The sequence below is a fragment of the Erpetoichthys calabaricus genome, chromosome 7 (genome assembly GCF_900747795.2).
Source record: "Erpetoichthys calabaricus chromosome 7, fErpCal1.3, whole genome shotgun sequence".
Taxonomy (NCBI): domain Eukaryota; kingdom Metazoa; phylum Chordata; class Cladistia; order Polypteriformes; family Polypteridae; genus Erpetoichthys; species Erpetoichthys calabaricus.
In genome coordinates, this window is record NC_041400.2 from 83,997,613 (window position 1) to 84,015,070 (window position 17,458).

Sequence of the window (17,458 nt, forward strand, 5' to 3'; positions counted from 1 at the left end):
ACACACACATATATATATCTATATACATACATATCTACATATACAGTGGAACCTCGAGATACGATCACCTCTGTATACGAGAAATTCAAAATACGAGGAAAGTATGAGCGAAAAATTCAGATCTAAATACGAGCATTGGCTCGCGTAACGAGCCACGAGCCAGGCTGTGGGTATAGCTCGCGGCTTAGCAAGGGGGCGTGGTAGCAGTTGCGAGCCGCGATCTGCGGTGTCTGCGTTTCTCACTTAAGTGCACAGGTGGGAAACTGCCCACATCCATGATTGTTCCTGTGGCTGATGGGCTGCAGCTGCCATGTCCTCCCCGCATATATAGAGAAGCGCGAACCGGTTAAGGGGGAGAAAAAGTAAAAGAAAAGAGAGGAGAGAGAGAGAGAGAGAGAGGGGGGGGGGGGCAGGCAGGCAGGTGGGCGAGCGAGCGAGTGAGTGCAGGCTCGTGTGTAGCTGAACAGTGAGCTGAGCAGGCGAGCCAAACAGCTGAAACAGGACGGTGTAGAGAAGGTCAGCTGCATTAAGAGTGTCTCGCCTGTTGCAGAGCCCGCAGGTGAGACGCTAACAGAGAAGCAGCACCGGGGATTGTCATCTGTTTTTTAAAGACGGCATCCTTTTGACGTTTTAACCTCGTGTTAAAGGATTGTTATTCTTGTGTATTTTAAACCTCCACTTCACAACTGTTTTAAGGATTATTTATTTAAAGATTTATTGAATGCTCTACTACACTTTGGACACCTGTTTTGATTCTTTTAATAATCAGTTATATTATTTACCAGTGTTATTTATTAAAGGTAGACTACAGTATATATAATTTATCAGTGTTATTTGTTAGGAAAATTGATTTTTATGTTAATATATTTGGGGTGCAGAACGGATTAACTGGATTTCCATTATTTTCAATGGGGAAGTTTGTTCTAGATACGAGAAATTCGCTATACAAGCTCAGTTCTGGAACGAATTAAACTCGTATCTAGAGGTTCCACTGTATATATATATATACATATCTACATATATATATATATACATACATATCTACATATCTACATATATATATATATACATACATATCTACATATCTACATATATATATATATACATATATATATATATACATACATATCTACATATCTACATATATACATATCTACATATCTACATATATACATATCTACATATATATATATATATATATATATATATATATATATATCTACACATCTACATATATATATATATATATATATATATATATATACACATCTACATATATATATATATATATATATATATATATATACACATCTACATATACATATATATATATATATATATACACATCTACATATACATATATATATATATACATATCTACATATACATATATATATATATACATATCTACACATATATATATATATATATACATATCTACACACATATATATATATATATATATATATACATATCTACACACATATATATATATATATATATACACACATATCTACACATATACAGTGGTGTGAAAAACTATTTGCCCCCTTCCTGATTTCTTATTCTTTTGCATGTTTGTCACACAAAATGTTTCTGATCATCAAACACATTTAACCATTAGTCAAATATAACACAAGTAAACACAAAATGCAGTTTGTAAATGGTGGTTTTTATTATTTAGGGAGAAAAAAAAATCCAAACCTACATGGCCCTGTGTGAAAAAGTAATTGCCCCCTCAACCTAATAACTGGTTGGGCCACCCTTAGCAGCAATAACTGCAATCAAGCGTTTGCGATAACTTGCAATGAGTCTTTTACAGCGCTCTGGAGGAATTTGGGCCCACTCATCTTTGCAAAATTGTTGTAATTCAGCTTTATTTGAGGGTTTTCTAGCATGAACCGCCTTTTTAAGGTCATGCCATAGCATCTCAATTGGATTCAGGTCAGGACTTTGACTAGGCCACTCCAAAGTCTTCATTTTGTTTTTCTTCAGCCATTCAGAGGTGGATTTGCTGGTGTGTTTTGGGTCATTGTCCTGTTGCAGCACCCAAGATCGCTTCAGCTTGAGTTGACAAACAGATGGCCGGACATTCTCCTTCAGGATTTTTTGGGAGACAGTAGAATTCATGGTTCCATCTATCACAGCAAGCCTTCCAGGTCCTGAAGCAGCAAAACAACCCCAGACCATTACACTACCACCATCATATTTTACTGTTGGTATGATGTTCTTTTTCTGAAATGCTGTGTTCCTTTTACGCCAGATGTAACGGGACATTTGCCTTCCAAAAAGTTCAACTTTTGACTCATCAGTCCACAAGGTATTTTCCCAAAAGTCTTGGCAATCATTGAGATGTTTCTTAGCAAAATTGAGACGAGCCCTAATGTTCTTTTTGCTTAACAGTGGTTTGCGTCTTGGAAATCTGCTATGCAGACCGTTTTTGCCCAGTCTCTTTCTTATGGTGGAGTCGTGAACACTGACCTTAATTGAGGCAAGTGAGGCCTGCAGTTCTTTAGACGTTGTCCTGGGGTCTTTTGTGACCTCTCGGATGAGTCGTCTCTGCGCTCTTGGGGTAATTTTGGTCGGCCGGCCACTCCTGGGAAGGTTCACCACTGTTCCATGTTTTTGCCATTTGTGGATAATGGCTCTCACTGTGGTTCGCTGGAGTCCAAAGCTTTAGAAATGGCTTTATAACCTTTACCAGACTGATAGATCTCAATTACTTCTGTTCTCATTTGTTCTTGAATTTCTTTGGATCTTGGCATGATGTCTAGCTTTTGAGGTGCTTTTGGTCTACTTCTCTGTGTCAGGCAGCTCCTATTTAAGTGATTTCTTGATTGAAACAGGTGTGGCAGTAATCAGGCCTGGGGGTGGCTACGGAAATTGAACTCAGGTGTGATACACCACAGTTAGGTTATTTTTTAACAAGGGGGCAATTACTTTTTCACACAGGGCCATGTAGGTTTGGATTTTTTTTCTCCCTAAATAATAAAAACCATCATTTAAAAACTGCATTTTGTGTTTACTTGTGTTATATTTGACTAATGGTTAAATGTGTTTGATGATCAGAAACATTTTGTGTGACAAACATGCAAAAGAATAAGAAATCAGGAAGGGGGCAAATAGTTTTTCACACCACTGTATATATATATATGACAGCAACACTCATAACAATGACAACACAATTACATTGACAATCATGTTACGTTATTTTAAAAATGTTTCCTTTACTTTTTCATAACCTCTTTAACACACTACTTCTCCGCTGCGAAGCGCGGGTATTTTGCTAGTATACCAATAACAGTTTGTTAAGGATTTGTTTTTTTGTGAAGCTGCCTTCACTCGAGTGATCACTTCGAGCTGACTTGCTGGCTAACCATAAGCGTTACCTGGTAGGTAACCACCCATACAATCAGATTGTGAATCAGACTACGAATGCCGTGAATGTAATTACCCCGATCTACATGCTGTCAAATAAACGAACCACACGCCTTGGCGCAATTTTAGGGGCTTCACCTCTAGCGCTGACGTCCGAGGTTTGATTCCCATAAGGGAGTGAAGTGAGTGGGTGGTTACCTACCAGGTAATGCTTATGGTTGGCCAGCAAGTCAGGTAACATCAGCCACGGTGCCTTCAGTTGTGAGAAGCAGATCATAGAATGGTTGAAAATAGTTTACTGTCAAATAATGCAAAGAGTACGCGACACGTCTTTCCTCCTTATTCTTGGCTCATTAGGCGTACAGACTCACTGCACTCGCTTATGGTAATCGAACCTCGGATGTCAGCGCTAGAGGGGCTTCGCAGCGGTGAAGTATTGCTTTTAAATTTTAATTAAGAAGAAAAGAAAACCTTTTTAAATTAAGTCTTAAAAAGAGGTGTAAAGATATTGACAATAAGCTACGCAAACCCACCAAGAAATGCAATCGTTTAAATCAAGGCACGAGTCGAAAAACACCATCCCATAATATTAGTTAACGATTAACACATTTCTATATGTATTGTAAGCATACAATACAACTGATAATATGTTGCGCTCATTTATCTGGTGTACTGACATTTTTGCGCGTTTAACGGCTGAAATCTAACGTGGTTTGTGCCCTTCAGAATGAAAAGAGTTTGCATTTACCTTTTTAATAAAAGGCGAGCTTTTAAGCCTGAGAAATCACCCCATAAATGCACACGTTTAATTGCACATGTTAATATGTATGCTTACACAGTATTAAAAGACACTCAACAATTACACAGTATTAAAAGACAGTCAACAATTACACAGTATTAAAAGACAGTCAACAATTAACGTCATTTACCTTCGTTCCCGCGTTTGACTTGTGCTGTAAATCTCTTCCTCGTTTTCAGTTCACGTGATTACGTAGGAGGCGTAATACGTGATGACGCAATACGTGACTCCGCCTCCTCCATTAGAGTATATGGACAAAAAACAGGTTCCAGTTATGGCCATTACGCGTAGAATTTGAAATGAAACCTGCCTAACTTTTGTAAGTAAGCTGTAAGGAATGAGCCTGCCAGATTTCAGCCTTCTACCTACACGGGAAGTTGGAGAATTAGTGATGAGTGAGTCAGTCAAACAAGTTCCAGTTATGACCATTACGCGTAGAATTTCGAAATGAAACCTGCCTAACTTTTGTAAGTAAGCTGTAAGGAATGAGCCTGCCAAATTTCAGCCTTCTACCTACACGGGAAGTTGGAGAATTAGTGATGAGTCAGTCAGTCAGTCAGTCAGTCAGTGAGGGCTTTGCCTTTTATTAGTATAGATTCCAAAGTTGTGAGATGTGACACTGGCCTATAAGGCAATCTGGCTGAATTACTTATCAAAGTCGTGGCCAAAAGTTTTTAAAATGACACAAGTATTGGGTTTCACAAAGTTTGCTGCTTCAGTGTTATTAGATCTCTTTGCCAGATATTTCTATGGCATACTGAAGTATAATTACAAGCATTTCATAAGTTTCAAAGGCTTTTATTGACTATTACATTAAGTTTATGCAAAGAGTCAATATTTGCAGTATTGGCCCTTCTTTTTCAAGACCTTTGCAATTCACCCTGGCATGCTGTTAATCAACTTCTGGGCCAAATCCTGACTGATGGCTGTCCATTCTTGCATAACCAATGCTTGGAGTTTGTCAGAATGTGTGGGTTTTTGTTTGTCCAAACGAATGATTGCAAGTTCTCAATGGGATTAAGGTCTGGAGAGTTTCCAGGCCATGGAAGTGAAATTTCGATGTTTTGTTCCCCAAGCCACTTAGTTATCACTTTCGCCTTATGGCACAGTGCTCCATCATACTGGAGAAGGCATTGTTTGTCAACAAACTATTCTTGGATGGTTGAGAGAAGTTGCTCTTGAAGGATGTTTTAGTACCATTCTTTATTCATGGCTGTGTTCTTAGGCCAAACTGTGAGTAAGCCCACTCCCTTGGCTGAGAAGAAACCCCACACATGAATGGTCTCAGGATGTTTTACTGTTGCAATGACAAAAGGACTGATGGTAGCGCTCACCTTTTCTTCTCCAGATAACCCAAACAATCGGAAATGGGTTTCATCAGAGAAAATTATTTCCCCCAGTCTTCAGCACTACAATCCCAGTACCTTTTGCATTATATCGGTCAGTCCATGATGTTTTTCTTGAAAAGAAGTGGCTTCATTGCTGCCCTTCTTGACACCAGGCCATCCTCCAAAACACTTCACCTTACTGTGCGTGCAGATGCACTCACACCTGCCTGCTGCCATTACTGAGCAAACCTCTGAACTGGTGATGACCCAATCATGCAGCTGAATCAATTTTAGGGTGACGGTCCTGGCGCTTGCTGAACTTTCTTAGGTTCCCGGAGTCCTTCTTCACAACAGCAGTGGAAATGGGACTTTTGTGATTAAGTTCATTTTCATGGCAAAGAGAGACTTTGTAATTAATTGCAATTCATCTGATCACTCTTCATAACATTGTGGAGTATATGCAAATTGCCATCATAAAAACTGAGGCAGCAAACTTAGTGAAAATGAAAATTTGTGTCATTCTCAAAAGTTTTGGCCACAACTGTACAGCGGACGCTATAGACATTGTGTAAAATAAACAAAACAAAAACATGGGGACAGTTTTTGTTTTTTCCCCCCAAACAGAAAACCACAGATACGGTGAATATAAATATTACCAAGTAGAGAGTAGTAATATAGAGAGACCTTCAAAACTCGAGGTGATGTTATTTTGGAAAAATTAGGTGAATAGGACTGGCAAGCTTGCTTTACTTGAAGGCATGTTTTCTACATACTTTTTCTAATTTTGAAGTATTAAACACCAGGAACATTGCATTAATGCAAAAGTAAACCAACCTTTCCCATTAACACTGCAGAAGGAAAGATGAGAGTGGTCATCCTCACAAGAGAATGGAAAAGAAATAATAGCTTTCTTTAACTAAACATCCTTGAGCTCAGTAGACATTCATATTACATAAACAAAAGCACTGTTTTCATTAAGGTTCACCAAAAAAGTAATGTAAGCACATGTGATTACTGTTTATTTGGGTGGGTCATGCCAGAGTTTCCACTAGTAGATCTTACCTGATCAAGCTTCCTTTGCCGCAACCATATTTTCAGCAACATAATACCTTCTTTACAGCCTGGAAAGTCAGCAAGAGCAGCATTAAGAAAGGTAAGATGAGCTTCTATTAAAGCTTCCCTTAATATACCATTATTGTAGTGGGGAGTGGGTGGCTCACTGATTTCTATAAAGTGGAAAGCAAAAGAAAAAAAATTATTGATACAGTGCATAATAATTTCATCCTTCACCAAAAAAGCCACACGGACCAAGTTAGCTTATAGCAAGTTTACTCAACATCTAAAAATATCCAATGGTAGCAAAGAGAAACAGGGTGGAAAAAATAATGATGGATACAAACATGCACTACTTAAATAAAGCGAAAGAACGTGTATAGAACATTTCAGCAAATTTCAAAATGTTTAAAATTAAAAGTAGTTTTAAGCTATTCAGATAAAAACAATTTATAAGAGAAAAATTACTATGCACATATATACCTTGTGTAGCATTCTCCCATCCTTGGAACCAAGCACTCCGAATATTGTTCCTGCATATATGGAAACGAGAAGGCTTAAAGAAATCAGCTGGGATGCAGACATAAAGGCGCAACGTCACAGAATGCAGGTCTTTATCTGTAATTAAATAAAAAATCAAATGTATGAGCTAATATTTACAGCGTCTTTAGATGAGTTAAGCTGAATACAGACTAAGGTTATGTTCTACACTATGTACATTAAGCCATTTTGCTCCTACTCTTATTTGCTATACTTATTTATACATCATTTTATTGTTGTTTTGCTGATCTTTCCCAACCCACAACTGTGACACTCAAATTCCACTATGCTCTGACATTGTATGTAAAATAAAATGGAATCCAGTAAATTTAACCACATTTTCCTTCTGTCAGTGAAAAACATCCATTCCATTCACTAGAGTTAGCTACCTTAACCTGCACAAAATATTTCTTTTCTCTCGAAATATCAAACAATAATCAACAACTTGGAATGTTAAAGTTATTTTGTGCATGACAATGACAACATTCAGGAAAGGTTTGTCATTGTCATCTATTAACTACTTAAAATCCACATTACTAACCGAGAATGCTAAACCGGATGGACGCAGGGACATCCGGCCATGGGCCGTGGAAGCAAAAGACGTACTGCGCAGGAGCCCCAAGAAATACGTACTGCGCAGGCGCCCCAAGAAATGTGGCGCCGCGACCACAGAAAAAAAGAAGTCAAAGAAATGAGGCGCCACGACCACAGAAAAAAGGAGTCAAACGCCGGTGCCGCACGAAACCCATTGCACACGAAACTAGCACACAAAAAAAAAGCCGCCGCTCGCGCCCCACAAATCCCACACCCACCTCCAAGCACCCCCAGACAAGCAACGGACGGGACACACACAAAGAGGAGGATTCAACAAGCCCCTGGCACACAAAAAAAAAGAAGCCATTCGCGCCCCACCAATCCCCCCCCATGCCCCCCCCCCCCCGCCCAGCAAAGCACACAGCGCCGCACGAAATCCCATTGCACACGAAACGGGACGCACACAAAGAGGAGAATTCAACAAGCTCCTAGCACACCAAAAAAAAGAAGCCGTAACCGCCACACAAAGCCCATTAGACACGAAACGGGACAGACTACGGACATTGCACACGAAACGTTCACAAAAACAACGATTCAGACCCACAAACACACTAACATCAATAAGAAGTGACACCCAAAGCCCCATTTCTGAAGGAACCGTCCGTATTAAACATACGTTATCTCAACACCTTCACACTATGCAGCATAGGTGGATCTCCTTACACTGAAGCACTATTAACCGTTCAACTGCAGAAAAGGCTCCATATTAACAGTGAGTGCAATCCTCCTTATTACTTATCCATATTTCTCACGCTGAAGAACAAACAAGTCATGAATACACGATCACAGGTACAAAACGATACGGCTCGGATAACGGGACCAAACACACGAACCCGCATGAAAAAACAAAATACACGGCGGCGCATACAACGCGCTTCTGAACCTCCGGAAGAAAAAATGTCTCGGCTCCAAAAACGCAAAGCTCAACTAACACATTAACAGAAACGCGCGCATATGGACAGACACAATGAACGTACACGCATACAGCACGCGTCTCAAAGTGCTGCATTGAAACAGGCACGGATTCAAAATGAAACACCTCCCGTCTCAGACATACAGAAACAGCAGCGAAGGGACAAAATAAATAAACGCAGATGTCTACACCGCGCATCTGGAATGCCGAAAAACAAGCAGGCAAGTCTCCAAAAAGAGAAAGCTCAACTGACCGACATACAAAAACGAGCAACACTCAATACAAACAATGCACGCAGTAGACTACAACGGGCTTCTTACACAGCACAGGGAAATCGATTACAGCTCAAAAACAACACGTCCCAAATACTACACATACAACAACGCGCCTCTCAAACGGCACAAGCAAAAGATACACGTCACGGACATCAACGATAGACACCTGCTAAACACTTGTGCCAGTTAGCTGACAACGCGTTCAATAATGAGTCCACTATTCAGGAAAATTCATTGGGATTAATGAATGTCATTTGCAATCATTATCATTCACTTAACTTCCCTGAAGAAACAACTGACAATACAAGTAATGAATTTACACGTTGTTGTCAAAAGGGTCAAATTAGACTGCCTCCTTTACATTCATATCCTGAATATCTACAGAACCTTCTAACTAACGATGTACCTGAAAGTGAAAACTTTATGAACTGCATTACATCCTACAAATCGGTATAAACTATGAACATGAACAGTGGCACTGCACATGACATCCGTCTTGCAAAACTGTTAATTATTGATGAATGTACAATGGCATCCAGTCACTTACTCAACACCATTCATACACTTCTACAAACGTTGATGAATAATAATATTCCCTTTGGAGGAAAGGTACTTTTATTAGGAGGAGATTTTAGACAGTGCTTAGCTATTGTTCCACATGCCATGCGCTCAGCTATTGTTCAGTGCACCTTAAAATATGCAGACAATTGACATTGCTTTCAAAAGATACAGTTAGTACAAAACATGCGATGTCCAGATCCAGATCATAACAATTGGTTATTACATCTGGGAGATGGTACACTCACCAATACAGATAGACTTCACCCAGATATTAGTACAATTCCTCAAGCCTTTATCTGCGACGACTTAGTTACAGAGATATTTGGAACAGCAATCTCATTAGACCAAATGCCCCTTTTAACTCAACGCGCTATATTATGTCCAAACAATATTAATGTAGAAAACATAAATAACCAAGTCGTTGCATTACTTCCTGGAGAGACACAACTCTTTCTAAGCTCTAACAAACTTGACTCTGATCACGACAATGACCATCTTCATTGACCTTACAAGCTCTGACCTGAAATTACCTTTTACACTTAAAAGGCGTGTACAAAGAAATTTTCCAATAACCCTTTACACTGTGCCACACACTTTATTTTTGCTTTCTATTTGCATCATCTACACCTTCACACTATTCTATATCTCATTCATACATCACGCTCTTTGTCATTTCCCAACACCAGGGGTTGGCGAGCGAAGCGAGCAGGGGGCGGAACCCCCTAGTGTATAGCTACTAGATACTATCACGACAAACAAATATTTGAATAAAAAAAAAACACTAAAGTGCAGAGGAGACACAATATTTAATTTGGAGAAAACAATAACTAACATATCCACTTTCCACTACACATTTCCAATATTATTCATGGTGCAAGAACTCCAAAGAAGCTCCGTTAAGCCAATATCCAATTTGTCAATGAACCAGTCTATCTGCCAGAGGCAATATACACATTTAGAAAATACATAGAAAGAAGAGACTAGATCTGTAGTCTTAAATACTACATGATTTTTCTCTCTTTATCAAAAAATGAAACAAATCTAATCACATTAGAAAGAATGAATTTTTTAAAAACTGGAAAAGTATACAAATATAAAGAAAAAACTTTTTCTGGAAGTTTATGATTATATTTCTTAGCATGATGGGGAGTTTTTACTTAATGAACAAGAGCATCTCTGTCGCAGGGAATTCTGTTGCGCTTTTCTTTGATCATATTAGAAGTGGCAATAAACAATCTCGCTCTGTCCACACTGATGCACAGGGTTGAAAGGAACTTGCATGCTGTTTTGGCAATGGTAGGGAACAAACTCCAGGTGTTATTCCTGTATTGCAGTGGATTTTCAATCCTTGTGATTGAAGCTTCTGACAAAAATCCCTGTACCTACCACATAATTATTACTGACTCAGGTGATGCAGCAGTCCTCCTCCTCCTTGACCTGTCCGCTGCCTTTGACACCATTGACCACGAGATATTGCTGTTGTGGCTTGAACATCTTGTTGGGCTTCAAGGGGCTGCTCTTAACTGGTTCAGGTCATATTTAACTGGTAGACACTTTTCAGTGACTTAATTCCTCTTCTTCATATACTGCTCCTCTTAAATTTGGTGTTCCTCAGAGATCCATTTTGGGTCCTATTTTATTCTCTATATACCTTCACCCTATTGGAGCGATTTTTAGGAAACCTGTGTGAAAAAGTAATTGCCCCCCTGAACCTAATAACTGGAAACATTTCTTTTCACTGCTATGCTGATGATACTCAGGTTTATATTCCTGTCTGCAACTCTACAACAAATCAACTCCACAACTGTCTGTCTGAACTAAGATCCTGGATGGCTAATAATTTTCTTGATCTAAATCAAAATAAAACGGAGGTGCTTATAGTGGGTCCATCAGCTAAAGCCCAAATTGGTCTTGGACTTCTCGGCTCTTTCTCTGTCTTTTCCAAACCTCAAGTCCGCAATCTTGGTGTTACCTTTGACAGTAACCTATCTTTTGAGAAACAAGTAAATTCTGTAGTCAACAGTTGCTTTATCCAACTTAGTCTATTAGGTAAGATAAAGCCTTTTTTATCTTCTAGGGATCTTGAGATAGCTACTCATGCGTTTATTTTTTCTCGCCTCGATTTCTGCAACTCGCTGTATTCTGGGATTAACAAATCCCTGATACACAGGTTACAGTTGGTCCAAAATGCTGCCGCTCGCTTTCTGGTTGGGGCAAGAAAGTATGACTGTTTCTCCTATTTTAGCTTCTTTACACTGGCTGCCTGTCAGTTTTCGAATTGATTTTAAAATCTTGCTGCTAGTTTTTAAATCTTTACATAGGCTTGCTCCTGCCTATTTATCTGAACTGTGTGTTTTACATCAGCCATCTAGAGTGCTTAGATCTTCTGGTCAGCTGTCTCTGGTTGTCCCTCGTACCAAGTGTAAAACCAAGGGGAAAAGGGCTTTTGCAGCGGCTGCGCCTCGCCTGTGGAACTCTTTACCTCATCGTATAAAGGAGTCATCTACAATTGAACTGTTCACAACAAGATTAAAGTCTCATTTCTATTCACTTGCATTCCGTGACCTTCAGTAATACTGATGGTTTCCTCTTTGTTATTATATAACATTACTTCTATTTTTTATGTATATAACATTTCAGTCATCCCTCACCTATCGCGGGGGTTACGTTCCAGAGCCCCACGTGATAGGTGAAAATCCGCGAAGTAGCGACCTATATTTATTTTATTATTTATACATATTTTAAGGCTTTATAAACCCTTCCCACACTCTTATAAACACTTCCTATGCTCTTAAACACTTTCTACATTCTTAAACATCGCAGACCAACACTGCACATTGCACGCAGCGATCAGACGTCGATGTGTCTGCCACTCGCTTTGTGAAGGGGGGCAGCTGAACTCACGCAGAGCAGAAATGGACTTTGTGCTGCTTCTGCCAAAATGCCTGCTTGTAGCTCTGCGCGTTCGGCAGGAGGAGGAGTGGGGGTGTGTGAGGGCTGAACGCACATTCGCTCAAACACCCCTCGCATTGTCAAGGGGGTGGGGAGCTGAATGAACGCTAAGGAGAAGTGGACTTTGTGCTGGCTTTGTGCTACTTGTCGCTGTGCGTGTCAATAATTTAAAAGCCTGTACAGCACCTATTTTCCTGTCTCACTGTCTTGTCTTGCGTGAAGTTAAAATGTTTTATAATAGTGAGATGTTACTCATATCCTTAGCCCGACATCCACATATCATATGTGTTTTATAAGTTTACATGTGTTTAAAGCATGTTGGATGGGTATTTTAAGGCTTAAACTATAAAAATGTTTATTTATATGGTCTTTCTATATCTCGGATTTTCTCCTGTTGCTGATGGGTCTGGAACATAACTTCCGCGATAGGCGGGCAATCACTTGTATTTAAAAACCCGTGAAGTCGTGAGTCCGCGAAAAGTGAACCGCGAAGTAGCGAAGGATTACTGTACTCCTATTTATTATGTATTTTATTTTATGTTCATATATTTTATTTCTATTTATGTTAATTGTGCTTGGTGTGGGGTGTGTTTGTGTGTATCCTGCGGTGGGTTGGCACCCTGCCCGGGATTGGTTCCTGCCTTGTGCCCCGTGTTGGCTGGGATTGGCACTAGCAGACCCCCCCCGTGACCCTGTGTTCGGATTCAGTGGGTTGGAAAATGGATGGATGGATGTTTTGGTTTTCTTTTATTCTATTATTGTTAAGCACTTTGGCCACAGCATTACTATGTTGTTTTAAATGTGCTATATAAATAAATTGACAATGACAATTTAATACAAGCCTTTTGCAGAATTCACAGTTTTGTGATACTCAAAAGCCCAAATTAGAAGAGTTTATCTCCATTAATAGCAGAACTACCCAGGATTCAACATTTGTATGGCTTGCCATCAAGGATTTCATTTGTGATACAACAACTGCTTTTGCTAGACACTTGTGCAAAAGTCCCATTAATTGATTTTAAATTTAGAAACTCTCCTTTCTCATTTAGAGAGATCTCGCCCTAATGTTGTGGATCAAAGGCATGAGGCTCTCATTGCCTACACTAAAGCAGAATTTAACTCTCTATTTATACTTTACCGTACTGTGCTTGGTATTATATTTCCGGTTCAAAACCAAGTAAATTTTGGGCCCTTACACTGAAAAACAGACCTTTTCTTCAATTCCAACTGTCAAAACCATGGCAGGATCCCTTACTAATAAGCCCCAAGAAATAAACAGATGTGTCTTTTTATTTTATTGTAATTTGTATAATTTAGATTCCACCCTCCCTCATCAACTGACTCCTTTCTAAAGGACCTTCCCTTCTCAGGTTTCTCTGAGGATAAGGCCTCCACACTCGTCAGGCCAGTAACATTAGGTGAACTAAAAGAGGCCTTGGACTTTATGAGCTCTCAGAAATCTCTGGGTCCGAAACAGTTGGCCCCATAAATTATTTCTGCTTTTGAGAAACAGCTGTCTGACCCACTTTTCCATATACTGAATTCCACCATCTCCACCTCTCACCTTAACACTAGAATTACCAGAGTCTACCAAAAAATTTGTAGATCCGGCCCACCTTAAAACCGTTCTCACCTCTCTTTTGTCTTCTAAATGTGCCGATTAAGACGAGCAGCAAGTAGCCGGCTATTCCATCCCCCACCGTCGGAGAACGTTCACTAAGTTTTCCCAGCCAATTCCTTGTTTGATTATCTGGGAGTGACTGAACTGCTGGAGTTTTAGAATGGAAATAATAGATCATTATTTGGAATACACGCATTTCATGCGTGTTGCGTTTCTACAGTAATCTGTGTAAACACATTGCTAAAACAGTAACTTTTTCATATTTTAGTAATAAATGTTACAAAATGTAGGCATAAACTATAGAACGTGTGAAGCCTGAAGTCCAAACATCAAATAAACACTTTCACAAAAGGTTCAAGGATGCTACAGTGCTACAGAGACACAAGTTCAATTCCCAACTTTGGAGAAAGTGTTTTTTTTTTTTTTCCCCTCAAACGGATATAAAATTTATAAATTGGTATGCACTGTAAATCGTTAAGTTTAAAATGTTGATCGTGGTTATTTCTGTTGATTACTTCATGCTTTTAACAGGAGCTTGTTCAGCTTATTCAGCTTCTGATCTGACTCAAACAGCACCAGTATAACTTCACACCCAACCTGACGCTGTTCGTTTTCAAATAATATTGCATTACTTCAACAATGTTTTCTGATTGGTACTATTCGCATCATAAAATGATTTCTTCAAAACGTCACATATATTTGTCTCTTTCTTTTTTTAAAATGTGTGTTGCAGCACGCAGCAACTGGCCTCCTGCATGTTCTTGCGCACACTGAATAAGACAGCACTATATGCAATCATCAGATTCAAATGTTAACAGTTAACAGTTATATAGCACGGAATGGAAATTAGCAGTTCTTAGCATTGCACCACACAAGCTGTCATATCAACCACCTACTGTAACTTGCTTTCTTTTTTCTTCGGTTATAGTCTTGAATAAATGTGCACTTGTTTTGTTATATTTTTACATCAACATATGTTCCTGTGTTTGAGCTACATGGGCATGCTCAAAAAACACACGTGTAATGCCACGAAAAGTGCATGCAGACACTTCAGTCGCAAACATTGGTACGACAATGCAGTCACAAGTACACTGCAGAGCTATAGCGCGTCTTTATGTAAAAACAGCAGTGTCTGATGATTGCATATAGCGCTGAAGTTACTACTCTTTACTATGCTTTCCTCTGCATGTCCTGGAGTACAAAAGAAACAGCATACAGCAACATATGGAGACTGGCAAGATTGTGGGGAAAAACACACGTGATCGTATGTATCGTGATACACTGCAGAGCTATAGCGCGTCTTTATGTGAAAACAGCAGTGTCAGGTGGGGGGAGGCGGGGTGGTAGGGAAGGTTCCTGAACGCGACAGAGAATGAAAAGTGAATTAAAAAAAAAAAAAAAAAAAAACAAAGCTAATCTTTGCAAATATCATAAATTACACCGGCTGTTACAGACTGAAATCAAATGTATCTTTTTATTCTAAAATAGTAAAAAATAAGAACACTTCACTTCTCAAAAGGGAGTCATGCAGGATCGAACTCGTGACCTTCTGACTGCCAGTCAGCAACTGATACTGTTGCACCATGGCGGCAGTCATAGTAAATGAGTGTCAATGTCGCACACTAAGGCGGCTTTTATTGGCAGCGGCTTTTTTTTTTTTGTACCTTTTGTGAAAGTGTTTCTTTGATATTTGGACTTCAGGCTTCATACATTATAGAGTTTATGCCAACATTTTGTCATTTGTTACTAGAATATAAAAAACGTTTCTCTTTTAAAAATGTGTTTACACAGATTACTTTAGAAATGCAACACACGTGAAATGCGTGTGTTCCAAATAACTATTTATTATTTCCACTCTAAAACTCCACTTCACTCCCAGATAATCAATCAAGGCATGAGCTGGGAGAAGTTCGTGTATGTTCTAAGTCAGTGGGGGGAAGGAATAGCCGGCTGCTTGCAGTACGTCTTTATCAGTACATTTAGATGACAAAAGACGCTGGCGGAGAGGTAAGAACGGTTTTAAGAAGTGATTTAAGGTGGGCCGGATCTACCAGTTTTTTCGTAGGCTCTGGTAATTCTAGTGTTAATCCATCTATTAATATGGCTATGATATCTCCTCTTCCCAAACAAAGTAAAGATTCTACAGAAAATTAGATCAGCCAAATTCATTAACAACACAGACATCAAGATATTGGCCAAAGTACTTGCTCATCAACTACAGTCAGTGATGCATACACTAATTCATCCTGACCAGACAGGTTTTATTAAGTCCTGACATATAACTCACAATATACAACATCGTCTCCAGGTCATTCATGCAGAACCATCTCTTCCACAGCTATTTGAACTACTTTCTTTAGATGCACAGAATGCATTTGATAGAATGAATTGGTGCTTCCTTTGGCAGGTCACAAGTAAAATGGGCTTTAGGGAAAGCTTCATCAACTTAATTAAAACCCTCTATTCATCCCTAGTTTTATTTACTAATTCAGAAATCCTGCCCTTTGCTATTTTCAAAGGAGCCAGGCAAGGCTGCCCCCCCTCCCGCCTTCTTTTCAATCTCTCACTTAAGCCTCTTGCTGCAGCTGTCCGTAACTCCGAAAATATCGCCCCCATATACATACATACATCGTACTCCCAAAAGATTTCTTTATATGCTGATGATGTTCTGTTATATTTAGGGAATGCGCCTTAAGACCTACAAAAAAAAAAATCTGCTTAACCTGTTTGATCTATGAAGCCGTGTCTGTCTACAAAATCAACTGGAATAAGTCCTGGCTCCTTTCTCTACATTAACTGTGCAGCCAGTCTGCTATTCTTCCCAATATGCATTAGTCAGGGGCTTTCAGATATCTGGGTATGGATATTTCTGTAACTTTGTATCACTTTACGTCGTCAGACTACAAGCGTACTTTGAAGGGCATTAAAAACTCCATCACTTCATGGTCCTCTCTCTCCCTGTCTTTTGAGTTTAAACGTTCATCAATTAAGACAAATGTACTGTCCCATGTTAATTTTTATAAGTGCCATACTCCCTCTATTTCCACCTCTCAGGTTTTGATCCGAAATTAAATCTGTATTTTATAAAACATCAGAAGGTCCATGACAAGATGGACATGGGGGATTCTTCCTTCCTGACTTTGAACTATACCATTGGGCCTATACCCTATGCCCAATCTGGCACTGGACAGACTCGCCATAATTTTCCTCCTTCTTGACTACAAATTCAACAAAACTGTGTCTCCTCTCACCCTCTTTCTTTACTCCCTTCTCTGAATTGAAGATAACTGTGGTGTCTGAATGCTTATCACAAATAACAGTGTATCACTAGAAACTAGAGGTGGGCGGTATGACCAACATTCTATATCACGGTATTTTTCTAAATTCTGCCGGTTTCACGGTATTAGACGGTATTTTTTTCCCCATGCATGAGTGGATGTTAAC

At 39.3% G+C, this 17,458-nt stretch overlaps 1 protein-coding gene across 1 annotated transcript in view; it reads right to left on the reverse strand.

Annotated features, from left to right (window-relative positions):
* LOC114654120 (nucleolar protein 6-like) overlaps positions 1 to 17,458 on the reverse strand; it is a 44,440-nt gene that overhangs the window by 23,538 nt on the left and 3,444 nt on the right. The window contains exons 3-4 of the mRNA XM_051929451.1: positions 7,042 to 7,176; positions 6,568 to 6,731 (exon numbers count right to left, since the gene is read on the reverse strand). Of these exons, the coding sequence (XP_051785411.1) occupies positions 6,568 to 6,731; positions 7,042 to 7,176 (299 nt within the window). The remainder of the gene's footprint in view (positions 1 to 6,567; positions 6,732 to 7,041; positions 7,177 to 17,458) is intronic.